This window comes from Schistocerca serialis, chromosome 5 (genome assembly GCF_023864345.2).
Source record: "Schistocerca serialis cubense isolate TAMUIC-IGC-003099 chromosome 5, iqSchSeri2.2, whole genome shotgun sequence".
NCBI classification, from domain to species: domain Eukaryota; kingdom Metazoa; phylum Arthropoda; class Insecta; order Orthoptera; family Acrididae; genus Schistocerca; species Schistocerca serialis.
The window spans coordinates 67910288-67924652 of NC_064642.1; the positions used below are offsets into that span (position 1 = coordinate 67910288).

At 44.9% G+C, this 14365-nt stretch overlaps 1 protein-coding gene across 1 annotated transcript in view; it reads right to left on the reverse strand.

Annotated features, from left to right (window-relative positions):
- The window catches only part of LOC126481747 (sulfate transporter-like), a 152312-nt gene that overhangs the window by 31717 nt on the left and 106230 nt on the right, over window positions 1-14365 (reverse strand). The window contains exon 7 of the mRNA XM_050105702.1: window positions 11135-11247. Within this exon, the coding sequence (XP_049961659.1) occupies window positions 11135-11247 (113 nt within the window). The remainder of the gene's footprint in view (window positions 1-11134; window positions 11248-14365) is intronic.

The following is a 14365-nucleotide window of genomic DNA, read 5'->3' on the forward strand; positions in this document are numbered from 1 at the left end:
ACAGATCAAAACGAAAATTTCTGTTCCGACACTGACGATGTTGAGTGTTTATGGAAAAAGTTCAAGGCAATCGTAAAATGCGTTTTAGACAGGTACGTGCCGAGTAAAACTGTGAGGGACGGGAAAAACCCACCGTGGTACAACAACAAAGTTAGGAAACTACTGCAAAAGCAAAGAGAGCTTCACTCCAAGTGTAAACGCAGCCAAAACCTCTCAGACAAACAGAAGCGAAACGATGTCAAAGTTAGAGTAAGGAGGGCTATGCGTGAAGCGTTCAGTGAATTCGAAATCAAAATTCTATGTACCGACTTGACAGAAAATCCTAGGAAGTTCTGGTCTTACGTTAAATCAGTGAGTGGCTCGAAACAGCATATCCAGACACTCCGGGATGATGATGGCATTGAAACAGAGGATGACACGCATGAAGCTGAGATACTGAACACCTTTTTGCAAAGCTGTTTCACAGAGGAAGACTGCACTGCAGTTCCTTTTCTAAATCCTCGCACAAACGAAAAAATGGCTGACATCGAAATCAATGTCCGAGGAATAGAAAAGCAACTGGAATCACTCAACAGAGGAAAGTCCACTAGACCTGACGGGATACCAATTCGATTCTACACAGAGTACGCGAAAGAACTTGCCCCCCTTCTAACAGTCGTGTACCGCAAGTCTCTAGACGAACGGAAGGTTCCAAATGATTGGAAAAGAGCACAGGTAGTCCCAGTCTTCAAGAAGGGTCGTCGAGCAGATGCGCAAAACTATAGACCTATATCTCTGACGTGGATCTGTTGTAGAATTTTAGAACATGTTTTTTGCTCGAGTATCATGTTGTTTTTGGAAACCCAGAATCTACTATGTAGGAATCAACATGGATTCCGGAAACAGCGATCGTGTGAGACCCAACTCGCTTTATTTGTTCATGAGACCCAGAAAATATTAGATACAGGCTCCCAGGTAGATGTTATTTTTCTTGACTTCCGGAAGGCGTTCGATACAGTTCCGCACTGTCGCCTGATATACAAAGTAAGAGCCTACGGAATATCAGACCAGCTGTGTGGCTGGATTGAAGAGTTTTTAGCAAACAGAACACAGCATGTTGTTCTCAATGGAGAGACGTCTACAGACGTTAAAGTAACCTCTGGCGTGCCACAGGGGAGTGTTATGGGACCACTGCTTTTCACAATATATATAAATGACCTAGTAGATAGTGTCGGAAGTTCCATGCGGCTTTTCGCGGATGATGCTGTAGTATACAGAGAAGTTGCAGCATTAGAAAATTGTAGCGAAATGCAGGAAGATCTGCAGCGGATAGGCACTTGGTGCAGGGAGTGGTAACTGACCCTTAACATAGGCAAATGTAATGTATTGCGAATACATAGAAAGAAGGATCCTTTATTGAATGATTATATGATAGCGGAACAAACACTGGTAGCGGTTACTTCTGTAAAATATCTGGGAGTATGCGTGCGGAACGATTTGAAGTGGAATGATCATATAATATTAATTGTTGGTAAGGCGGGTACCAGGTTGAGATTCATTGGGAGAGTGCTTAGAAAATGTAGTCCATCAACAAAGAAGGTGGCTTACAAAACACTCGTTCGACCTATACTTGAGTACTGCTCATCAGTGTGGGACCCGCACCAGATCGGGTTGACGGAGGAGATAGAGAAGATCCAAAGAAGAGCGGCACGTTTCGTCACAGGGTTATTTGGTAACCGTGATAGCGTTACGGAGATGTTTAACAAACTCAAGTGGCAGACTCTGCAAGAGAGGCGCTCTGCATCGCGGTGTAGCTTGCTCGCCAGGTTTCGAGAGGGTGCGTTTCTGGATGAGGTATCGAATATATTGCTTCCCCCTACTTATACCTCCCGAGGAGATGACGAATGTAAAATTAGAGAGATTCGAGCGCGCACGAATGCTTTCAGACAGTCGTTCTTCCCGCGAACCCTACGCGACTGGAACAGAAAAGGGAGGTAATGACAATGGCACGTAAAGTGCCCTCCGCCACACACCGTTGGGTGACTTGCGGAGTAAGAATTTAGATGTAGATGTAGAAATGTAGTAGATGTAGATGTTTTGGCCACAATACCTGTACATTTTACTTCACAATGCTACTGTAAAACATCATAGTACAGTATCCTATAAAACAGCCTTCATCGCAACGCCTACTGAAACTGTCACTAATCCAACAGCAATGGTGTCTAATTGGTTGCTAGAAGAAGCAGAAGAGTATCTTTCCACGTTCGGAAACTTCTAGGAGGTAGAAACTTACACCGAAACAAAAAATATATGTCTAGAAATCATTAGCTCTAAAATGCATACCGTAACAGCTATGAGCACTTGTTCATCATCGATACCGTTCTATTACTGTCTCTTTGCTTTCCGTATTTTTGAACCAAAGGAAGAAAAAAAAGTGCAGCAAACATGGGCTCTAGAATGAGTACATTAAGAGCCATGGACAGCTGAAACTTCCTGGCAGATTAAAACTGTGTGCCCGACCGAGACTCGAACTCGGGACCTTTACCTTTCGCGGGCAAGTGCTCTACCATCTGAGCTACCGAAGCACGACTCACGCCCGGTACTCACAGCTTTACTTCTGCCAGTATCTCGTCTCCTATCTTCCAAACTATGGACAGCTGTTCAATAGAAGAGACGTGTTTGACAATAGCAAAGATGAAACAGTGCTCATAGTTTTTAAGAGATGCAATTTAGAAATCATGTTTACTGGACCTTTCTTTATGATATTACCTCCTCTGAAAATATGGAAAGCAAAGATCTTGCAGTAGAAGAGATGTATTTTATAGTATCGAAGAAACATAAGTACTCATAGCTCTTAAGGTACGTATTTTAGAGCCCATGTGACTAAAGATTTTTATTGTTGTTTTGGTGTAAGGAACCTGTCCTCAAAGTCTGTAAAGGGAATTTAGTTGCACCCTGCATATGGCTCGATGCGTCACGCCCTACTCGCTTTCACGACAGAAATTGAATTGGACCGTTCCACCTGATATAATTACTGAGAACCGTAACTCGCAAACAGGATATGCCATTTCTGTGTGCTTCCATGTGTAGTGAGTGGACAGACGCTGTCTCACACAGCCATAATTAACATTACAATCAGGACATCTGTATCGATCGAATTGGATGCGCCTGTCGCCAAGGCTCAGAGGAAGATGTGCTACCCTCTGGAACGGAATAATTCGCTACTCTTTTTATTTCGCCTGTCTGCACTGATAATTATCAAGCAGAACGATATTTGCTGAGTCATGACGGAATAAATACGCCACCGGTTTCTTTACGCAGCGTACCACAAACGTGATTAACTTTTATATGCGAAGCTATATTCAAAACATTTGCAGAGTGTAGTAAACGACACACAGCGCGCGGAAGTGTTTGCAGTTAAAGTAACTAGCCCACCTAGCTCCTGCTATGGGACAGACAGCAGTTAGAAATTAAAAAAAAGGCAACAACATGGCTTTCAACTGAACTGTCAAAGACAGGCAAAAGTGAAATTCATATACATGGGTGGTTACATTACACGTGAATTTTCTGTTATGTTTAGTGGATAAAGCTTGGCTATGAAATCAGCTTCATTAATGGTCGTTAATGACATTAATTTTTTAAGCTAATGAGCCATACTGAGAACACAGCACTATAGCAAATAGCCCACATCTGGTACAGGAATGTGTAATGTCATTAATAATGAAACCTAGAGTCCACATGTTTTAATTTTTGCTGACGTATAGAGAGCATGAATGGACTACTCTATTAAGTACAGTATATCAAGAAGTGTTAACTAAGACATGGTGAAAATCGCACTGATAGAGAAAATGATACACGTTCGCTTGCCAGACAAACTTACGCGAGCCTATCAAGCGCTGGCTTTCGTTTTATGACTGTAGTCACAATGGAAATGAAGTCCCTTGCTTCTTGACAGGGCGTAGGGGAACGATGCGGGACACCCGCACCACCGTACTAAGCAAGGTCCTAATGGAGGTGGTTTGCCGTTGCCTTCCTCCGACCGTAATGGGATGAATGATGATGATGAAGACGACGCAACAAGATCCAGTCATCTCGGGGCAGGTGATAATCCCTGACCCTGCCGGGAATCGAACCCGTGACCCCGTGCTCGGGAAGCGAGAACGCTACCGCGGTACCACGAGCTGCGGACTGTACTTTCAAAACGGTCCCTTTCAGACCCACGGACATTTGGCTATATTCCACGTCCCATACCTTCCCCTGATCTTACTATCAACCCTGTTTTCTCCATCCTGTGTACGACCTTCCAATTTCGCCCAGAAATTCACTTCCATCTGCGATAGGTTTATAGAGTCAATGAGATTGCGCAAGCACATTCAGAATAGTAGTTTCAGGTAGCAAGTGAATGCATGTGGACATATCTACTTCCCTGGGTGGCCACAGAGCCAGTACTTGGTGTGTGAGGTCACACGCTCTCACTGATTCTATAGCAATACCACACTTTTAAGTAGTCTATAGCGCCGAAACGTGCCATTTGTGTATATGTATAGAATAACACTTAGTATGTATACTAATAAATAGCCGAGATGGAAACGACGACTTTAACAATGAATCATGCAACAGCTCAGGTGACAATACACTTAAAAACCCTAAAGACAAAAATGCAAGGAACAATAATGATGTCAGTCCACTGCAGCACACAAATGAGTAGATTGCCTAGTAACTAAATAAATACTCAAGATACTCGTAAGCACAGTACTGTCATAAGCTGAATTAATGTGTCGTAAATGTTAGATGCACCCACAGAATTACGTTCAACTAGTTTCCCAGTTCTGTTCTTATTTCACCTACCAAAGCCAGGGAAGATTGTCTTTTAGGTCCAGAGATTTCCGGAAAGGAAAGGAACTCTCCTTAGATGGTGGAGAAGACGTTTAAATGCTGCTGTGGGACTGGGACTCGGTAGCAGAAACCAATCTACAGGTCATCATGTTGTCAGGTCCCAGGACATGGGCACTTACACGTTAGCTTCCTAACATTAGTATTAATAATAAAGGGACTGGCAAGGGCATCAGATCATGACTTTATTGAATTATGATAAATATGAGGTACTCTCTAGCAGTATTCCCTGCATGTCTGCATGATTAAGTCACTAACTTAAAGCGTTGGTGAATAGTGTCGGAAGTTGAGAATTGTGGAATATGAAGTCTGCAGCTGGCTTTAGCTGGCCGGGCCGCCGTGGGCGGCAGGTAGCAGTTACCGGAAACGCGGGACAATACGGCGCTTTTGGGGATAGCCCGGCATCCGGAGCCACCTGTGCTGGGCAACACGCGGCGAAGACGGGAATTTCGTTTGTCTAGGGGCGATATGACCTACTCGATCATTGGGCAGAATCTCAGAAATGCCGTTGGAGGCGTTTCGGCGATGATGGAGCGTTCGACATTGGCTGAAACTGAGTATTCTTTCGCCGCGTTTTCGTACGCGTGGGAAACAGGAGAATTGTGGAGATAGAGGAGTTCGCCTTCAGCCATCGGGCGGTACGGTCTTGGAGACGGCGTCTTGGCCATCGTCTTCGAAGGGAGATATACGGTCTGTATCGCAGCACTGCACCTACGCGTGTTCCGTGCAGAGTTCTGCGGTTAGAGCTCAGAAGCGAGATTTTCACCGACGCTTAACCACTTCCAACAACTTACCTAATAATCGTGATCTGGTAGTTATCCTTGCGAGGTGCCGAATGTTTATCAACGTAGCTGCCATTAATAGGGGCGCGTAATAGCAAATTGTTAATGTGCCATTCTCAGGAGTGTGTGGATGGACAAAGAAATTCACATTTTTTTTTTTTGTAAATTTTGTCAGTTCTGGGGGATATCAAATTAAAATGCCAGTATTACAATCGAATTATCGACTTCATTGTAGCTAGCATTTATCCTGTTCCAGTAAGCTTTACATGTACTCTAGTCACTGCACAGCTTGCCCAGATGGGAAGGAAAGAAGGTTTGCAGTCTTCTACGCCAGCGACGGACAGATAAGTTTACAACGTTAATTCGCACTCAGTACAAGCACATATTCAGGAGACAAACTGGAGAAGAAATAAAATGTCAATACATGTTACGTAGATGAGTGACAGCTTTCTTTAGCTCTGCTGCCAGAGACAGTACGCGAGTATGTGGCAGTCCAATATGTTAAGAAGTCTCAGAGCAATTGTCAACTCTGGATGGGTATACTGGTCATAACTATTGCCCTTACTCCTCGTTATTATGGCCTTATGAATTGCTTCAAAAATAGCGTCGAAATTGTAGGAAAATATTCTCTCTTATGAAATAATCATAATTGGCATAAAATATCAAAAAAGTACATGTAAAACGCGTTGAAATGTTGGCCGTGGATGGAGGATTTTTGCGATGTTCAACTACCCAACCAGAACACTATTTCACACAAGTACAGCACAAATATGTAGTACATCTTTCATTGACCACTGAGTAACAATCTCCAGCAGAGGTGAACTGAAATAATGAGTTGTCCCTCCACACTAAGTGCAATGCCAATGTATAACTCTGCGTAAGAGACAGGATGTATTCTGTCCCTGTAGAATCAACAAACTAGCTCATTTTACTCATTAACCATGATTTTCACCCAGCATTCAGAGCCGCAAATGAAGATGGTGGCTGTTGGTCAACAACGTATGCGTCGCATTTAACATTCGACAAATGTAACCTACGTTGCTAAGGCAAGCCAGACATGATTCCCAATGACCTTACTGCGTGTAGCATAGTGCGCATGTCCGCTCTTCGGAGCAGTCAGACTTTTGAATATCTGCAAGCAACCTGTGTCATTTTCTTTATGAAAATAAAGAGGCAGCCCTCCTGGCAAGCAGAGATAAGACGTAATCTTCTCAGTAATTCAAGTAAATAAAAATTTGCTAAAGGAAATCGTTATGTGGGTTGCTAATACAGTCCCAATTACGTGACACTGAACAGAGAAATGAGCTGTTATAATAACACATGGGTAGAAAAGTATACAAAACAAAGTTACTACACAGACAATAGTTGCACTGGTTCAACACAAGCCGAGATAGTCCAATGACGAATTTGAATTTAACGTTACTTCAGCCCATGGTATCGTTCTTGCCCTCTCGTGTGGAAAACCTACGTGAATTTTGAGACAACGTATGCACCCCGAACTTAACCGCTTAATCCCGTAAGTCATACTAGACTGAAGCGCCAAAGAAACTGGTATAGGCTTCCGTATTCAAGTACAGAGATATGTAAACAGACAAAATACGGTGCTGCGGTCGGCAACGCCTATGTAGGACAACACGTGTCTGGCTCAATTGCTAGATTGTTATTGCTGCTACAATGGCACGTTATCAAGATTTAAGTGAGTTTGAATGTGGTGTTGTAGTCGTCGCAAGAGCGATAGGACACAGCATCTCCGAGGTAGCGATGAGGTGGGGATTTTCCCGTAGGACCACTTTACGGGTGTACCGTGAATATCAGCAACTCGGTAAACATCAAATCTCCGACATCGATGCGGCACGAAAAAGATCCTGCAAGAACGGGTCCAACGACGACTGAAGAGAATCGTTTAGCATGGCAGAAGTGCAACCTTTCCGTAAACTGCTGCAGATTTCAGTGCTGGGCCATCAACGAGTGTCAATGTGCCAACCATTCAACGAAACATCATCGATATGGGCTTTCGGAGCCGAAGGCCCACACGTGTACCCTTGAAGATTGCTCGACACAAAGCTTTATGCTTCACCTGGACACCGACATTGGCCTGTTGATGATTGGAACCATGTTGTCTGGTCGGACGTGTCTCGATTCAAATTGTATCGAGTGGGTGGACATGTACGGGTACGGAGACGATCTCATGAATCCGTGGACCCTGCATGTCAGCAGTGGCCTGTTCAAGCTGTTGAAGCCTCTGTAACGGAGTGTAATGTGTGCAGTTGGACTGACATGGGACCCCTGATACGGTTAGATACGACTCTGATAGATGACGAGTATGTAAGCTTCCTGTCTGAACACATGAATCCATTCATATCCATTGTGCATTCCGACGGATCTCGGCAATTCCAATACGGCAATGCAACACCGCACACGTCCAGAACTGCCGCAGAGTGGGTCCAGGAACACTCTTCTGAGTTTAAACACTTCCGCTGGCCACAAATCTCCCCTGGCACGAACGTTATTGAGCATATCTAGGATGCCTTGCAACATGTTGTTCAGAAGAGAGCTCCACCCGTCGTACTCTTACGGATTTGAGGACAACCCTGCAGGGTTCATGGTATCAATTCGATCTAGCACTACTTCAGACATTAGCCGAGTCCATGCCACGTTGTGTTGCGGCACTTCTGAGTGCTCGCGGCGGCGCTTCACGATATTAGGCAGGTGTACCAGTTTATTTCGCTCCTTAGTGTAGCGTGGCAAGGAAAATGCCTTCTGTGGCATACCGTCGTCTCCCACACCACTTCTCCCCGTTCCATCAAGGTGGCGTGTCAGCGTAGCCTACATCTCTAGGTGACGCCAAATGTGGCGAGCACCTCCGCGGTTGTCCACAGAGGTCACCGGCAGTGGCTGCACTATATCGTCACGCCTCATCAAGAGAGCCAGTCAGGCAAGACGATGACATCACTGCGCTTGGACAGCCAGCGAACGGAACGCGGATTATACCCTGTAGCTTCAGCCATATACGAGGGTTAGGTGTATAAATCCGTGTTGTTTTGTAACGCACGGCCTAACTAGTCTGCAGATATTCTTCGTACGAACGGTAACAGCTAAGTTTTTCAGGAGAAACAGCGAGAATGCTTCAGCTACAAAGTCCTGCGATGGCACTTAGCAGCAGTCTGGAGAGAGCAGCCACCAGTCTGGAATCAGCTGCCTACAGTAAACAGCTCTTCAGGGCAGCAACCATCACAGCTCTTATCTCAGCTATGTTGGTAATGGAGTTTACTTCCGGATGTGACTGTTTTTTATGGGACTTAGTTCTCAGTCTAGCTAGCTTCTCATTTGTGCCAAACCTTAACTGGATTTTATGGTTTACATGTGTTTAATAAATAAGCGTTCAATTACATGTAACTAAATTTGTGGAGCGACGTTGCAGAACCCAATCGCGTCATAGGCGTCTCGGCAGACACAGTGACGAAGTCGGTTGGACATCAAAGCACTATACATCGGTGTCACAGTCAGTATATGTGATAGCGAAAAAACGGTTGTCTATACCTCAGATGTGCAATCGTGCGGTAACCACACCTACACAACACTCACCATCAACCATGTACTTGGGACTCGCTAGGTATCAGGGGCAGTCAGTGAAGAGGATAATTTCAGTTGAAGTCGAGTAGATTACCCCGAAAAGGTATTTCAGATTTCAAGGCTGCATGGTACAGCGTATTTTTACATTTTCCTCAGATAAAGTGTTACCTTCGAAACACAGTGGTCGTAGTCGACCTCCAGATCGTTCGATTTCGAGCTCACCCATGTACCCCAGCAAAGGAACAACATTCTGCAGCACAGAGAATTTCAGGATGTAACTAAACGTGCTTTCTTATTATCCAGTGCAGTTGCTGATGTCTATGGTCTGGTCCAACCACTACACTGAGAAACACAATTAAATGATCACGTTTTCGAAACTCCGAAATTGTCTTAGATTGCGACGTATAACTTCAATATTTGGCACGAAGGTGCCTACAACTTTCCTCAGTAATCGTCCAAAGGCGTGATGGTGTCTTGCAACGTCACCCCCGGGCTCAGCGACGCTTCAAACAGTGCAAGTTGATACATGCAAAAACGGGCCCCAGATCAGAAGTTCGCGTATGGTGTAAGGTGCATTAATGACGTCACATTGGCACCAATTTTTACCAGAGTTCTGCCCAAAGATACCGTGGACTTGTTACATAATGGGAAGATCGTCGTACTTCCTTTTACCCCCTATTCACCCCATTTTTCCACGCCCCCGCAAAGAACATCACAGCCGCGACAGTTTTCTTATCGGTGGCCAAAGAAAACATTTCAGACGGACTACCGTTTAGAATCGACTTGAAAAGGCCTCTGGCGTGGAACAAAAGGCATCGATGAGTCTTTCGCCTCCCTTGGGGCGCTGATTCCCACACATTTAGCCGTCAACAACGACAATTCTCAGTGAGATAAACAACAGTACGACTTTCTTATCAACGTCTGTCACTGCTAATACCTCTTGGCGACTTAATCCTTTTTCGAGGACATCATGGGCCAGCAAAGCCTCTGGAGTGCAGTGCAATGCAATTTCTGTCCTGGTGCACATGCTGAACCCTCTAGAAATATTAACAAACCCATTCGTCGAAATCTGAAGCAGGTAAGGGTGCTTCTGTTCTTTGAGCTCTCCTGTTTTGCACTCTCCTGTGTACAGATCAAGAGATGCGGGCGGGGGAAGGGGAGGGGAGGGAGAAGGGTGTGAGACTGACACGTGCCTGAGTAAGTCGGCAAAGGATCCCTCTAAGACTAGCCAGTTCGGCAACGTCCTCATTGCCACCTGCCAAACTTTCTTGAACACTATAAAAATGTACCTGCACAGAGACGATCTGGGCACACTCGGTCAGAATGTTTTCAATAATTTACATTTTCTACTATGGTCGGTACAGCGGGCTCTTCAAGGTCAGCCACTTTCCAGATCCTGACCTCCTTCGTCAAGACCAGGCGAGCTGGTAGAAGAGATAGAGTGGATGGCCCTGGAAATATTTCAAAGGAGATTTATAATTACAGCTTGTGCTTTCGACCATGGGAAACCTCCGTACATCCTTGCTCGGAAGCGCAGGATTGGAACTATGTTTAATTTGGCTTTGCGTCAGTACGTTGCAGGGAAAATGTAGGAACATAGTGTATATTCCATTGTTTGTTTGTGTACCTTAGCAAAGTCGAAGACCTCTCCTGCATATGCCGCGTACCTAGCATTCAACCTAACAATTTGATGTTGGTGGCTTTATTGATTCGCATATCAAGAGCGTGAATATTTTCACTTTTCGTCGCTAAACAAAAATATCTTTATTACGCTGGTTATCATAGTAAGAAACAGTAAAATTTTTTTGCGACGCGGTCATTGCTTATCTTACGACTCAGATGTGTCAGGTAGTAGCAGCGCTTATACTAGCGGTACCCGGCGGCAGGTTGACGTAGTGTTACTCTACCTGAGGGCTACGATGATGACGGCGGCGAGCACCGCCCTGGGCAGAGGCTCGAACAGCGGACCGGCGCCCTGCACCACAGCCAGCAGCACGGCGCAGGACACGAGGCCGGCGAGCTGGCGACAACGCGCGCGCTGAGCGTCCTGCCCTCCTCCCAGGCTCACTCATTCTAAACGTGTCACAGCTACAAGAAACAAATAGGAGGCAAGCCACAAAAGTGTTTCAGCTGCCACTGAGGTGGCACTCGTAAGAATGAAATTTTGTTTCAGTAACGTTGCTAATCCCTGAAACCTACACATCCATCCATCCATCCATCCATCCCAAACGAAGGTTTAAAAACATACTTTCCTTACCCAGCTGGCGTCCGACCTATCAGTTATTTGCCACACAGACATGTAAATTTAGACCTACATATGTAATCCGCAAGCCATTGTGCAGTGCATGGTTGGGAGGACATGTACCAATGTTATAGATTTCCTTCCCCTTTCCAGTCGCGTATTGACCAAGGGAAATGTGACTGTTTAGATGCCCTAGTACCTGTTGTAACCTCTCTTGTCTTATTCTCACGATCGATGCAAACGATGGTCGCAGCATAAAAATCATTGTCCTCTGAGAATACAGCCTATCTACATTTAAGTTTCCTGGTCATGGCTGTTACACTTTCAAATCAAATGTTCAAATGTGTGTGAGTTCCTGAGGGACTAAACTGCTGAGGTCATCGGTCTGCCGACCGGTGTGGCCGAGCGGTTCTAGGCGCTTCAGTGTGGAACCGTCAGACCGCTACGGTCGCAGGTTCGAATCCTGCCTCTGGCATGGTTATGTGTGCTGTCCTTAGGTTAGTTAGGTTTAAGTAGTTCTATGTTCTAGGGGACTGATGACCTCAGATGTTAAGTCCCATAGTGCTCAGAGCCATTTGAACGATTTGAACCATTTGTAATCGGTCCCTAAGATTAAACACTACTTAAACTAACTTACGCTACGAACAACACACACACCCATGCCCGAGGGAGAACTCGAACCTCCGATCTGGGGAACCGCAAGCACCGTGACAAGGCGCCTTAGACAGTTCGCCTACCCCGCGCGGCAATGCGCGAGATGTACCGGTATGTGGCGGGGAAGTAATATGCTGTCCCACTCCTCCTGAAAAGTGCTGTCCCGAATTTTCAATAGTAAATCCTTCCGTGATGCACAACGCCTCTGTTGCAACGTCTGCCAGTGGAGTTTGTTTAGTATCTCCGTAACGCTCTCTCGCCAGGTAAACTATCCCGTGACGAAACGCGCCGCTCTTTGTTGGATCTTCTCTATCTCCTCTATCAGTCCTACTTGATAGCGATCCCAGATAGATGAGCAATACTCAAGAATAGGCCGAACAAGCGCCTTATAAGCCACTTCTTTCGTGGATGAGTCGGCTCTGAGCACTATGGGACTCAACATCTGAGGTCATCAGTCTCCTAGACTTAGAACTATTTAAAACTAACTAACCTAAGGTCAACACAGACACTCATGCCCAAGGGAGGACTCGAACCTCCGGCTTGAGGGTCAGCTCGATCCGTGACATGGCGCCTCAAACCTCGCGGCCACTCCGCGGGGCTACACTCTCATACTGGCAGATATCCCCTACCATTTTACACATACATTTCTCTCCAACCCTCGGCAGCTCATGGTCTAGCGTCACTACCTCTATATGGGAGAATCTCAAGATGCATTTCGAGCCAGGTCGGAGATTTTCGTCGTCCAGAAAATGGGTGTTTGTGTTGTTCCAATCATTTCATCTGATTCTTGTCACATAGGCGTGTCCCTGACGCTGCGCCACATGGGAACTCCTTGCGTCGGGTAGCTGAACAACACCAGATGAGGTCTTGTGTCCAGTAATGTCATATGATCATTTTCATTTGCTCTCCAATACTTCCTACATACCAATCTCCATTCACAGTTTCCGGAATCCTCCGTCATTTAGCGGTTATAACGAAGAGAATTTACACTAAATCACCAATATATAGTCGTAATCATCACCTATTTTAAACTTATTATTAGTTTATTAATCTAGAAACTATGTATAATTCAACGGTAGCAGTGTGTCATTTTGCCCGCTTCCACAGTCCTTTTGGGTCAAGCAAAAAACGTTAAGTCCAAAAGAAAAAATAACATTATTTGCAACGTTGGAGCACGCTCCAGAATGATGTAAAACAAGTACTAACTTGATCTGTTGAATAGTTTTGTTCCTACAGATTTTTAAAGTCCCTTTGTACCGTCTCTTTTAGTGTCATACTGCCCTCATTTGATTCGACGTCAAATTCTAGGACTGCAGCAACATTTTACCATCAATACTGTTTCCTTCACCGCTGTGTTATTAAAAGGCGGTGTGGTTGTGAAATGTGATGTTAGGCAGCAAATTCAATTCCTTGCTGCACATGTTGTTGTTGTGATCTTCAGTCCAGAGACTGGTTTGATACAGCTCTCCATGCTACTCTATCCTGTGCAAGTTTCTTCATCTCCCAGTACCTGCTGCAACCAACATCCTTCAGAATCGGTTTAGTGTATACATCTCTTGGTCTCCCTCTACGATTTTTACCCTCTACGCTGCCCTCCAATACTAAATTGGTGATCCCTTGATGCCTCAGCATATGTCCGACCAACCGACCCCTTCTTCTAGTCAAGTTGTGCAACAAATTTCTCTTCTCCCCAATTCTGTTCAATACCTCTGTTCAATACCTCCTCATTCTTCTGTAGCACAAAACTTCAAAAGCTTCTATTCTCGTCTTGTCTAAACTGTTTATCGTTCACGTTTCACTTCCATACATGGCAACACTTCATACAAATACTTTCAGAATCGACTTCCTGACACTTAAATCTATACTCCATGTTAGCAAATTTCTCTTCTGCAGAAACTCTTTCCTTGCCACTGCCAGTCTACATTTTATATCCTCTCTACTTCGACCATCATCAGTTATTTTCCTCCCCAAATAGCAAAACTCCTGTAGTACTTTAAGTGCCTCATTTTTAATCTAATTCCCTCAGCATCACCCTATTTAATTCGACTACATTCCAATATCCTCGTTTTGCTTTGGTTGATGTTCATCTTGTGTCCTCATTTCAAGACACTGTCCATTCCGTTCAGCTGCTCTTCCAGGTCCTTTGCTGTCTCTGACAGAATTACAATGCCATCGACGAACCTCAAAGTTTTTATTTCTTCTCCATGGATTGTAATTCCAAATCCGAATTTTTCTTTTGTTT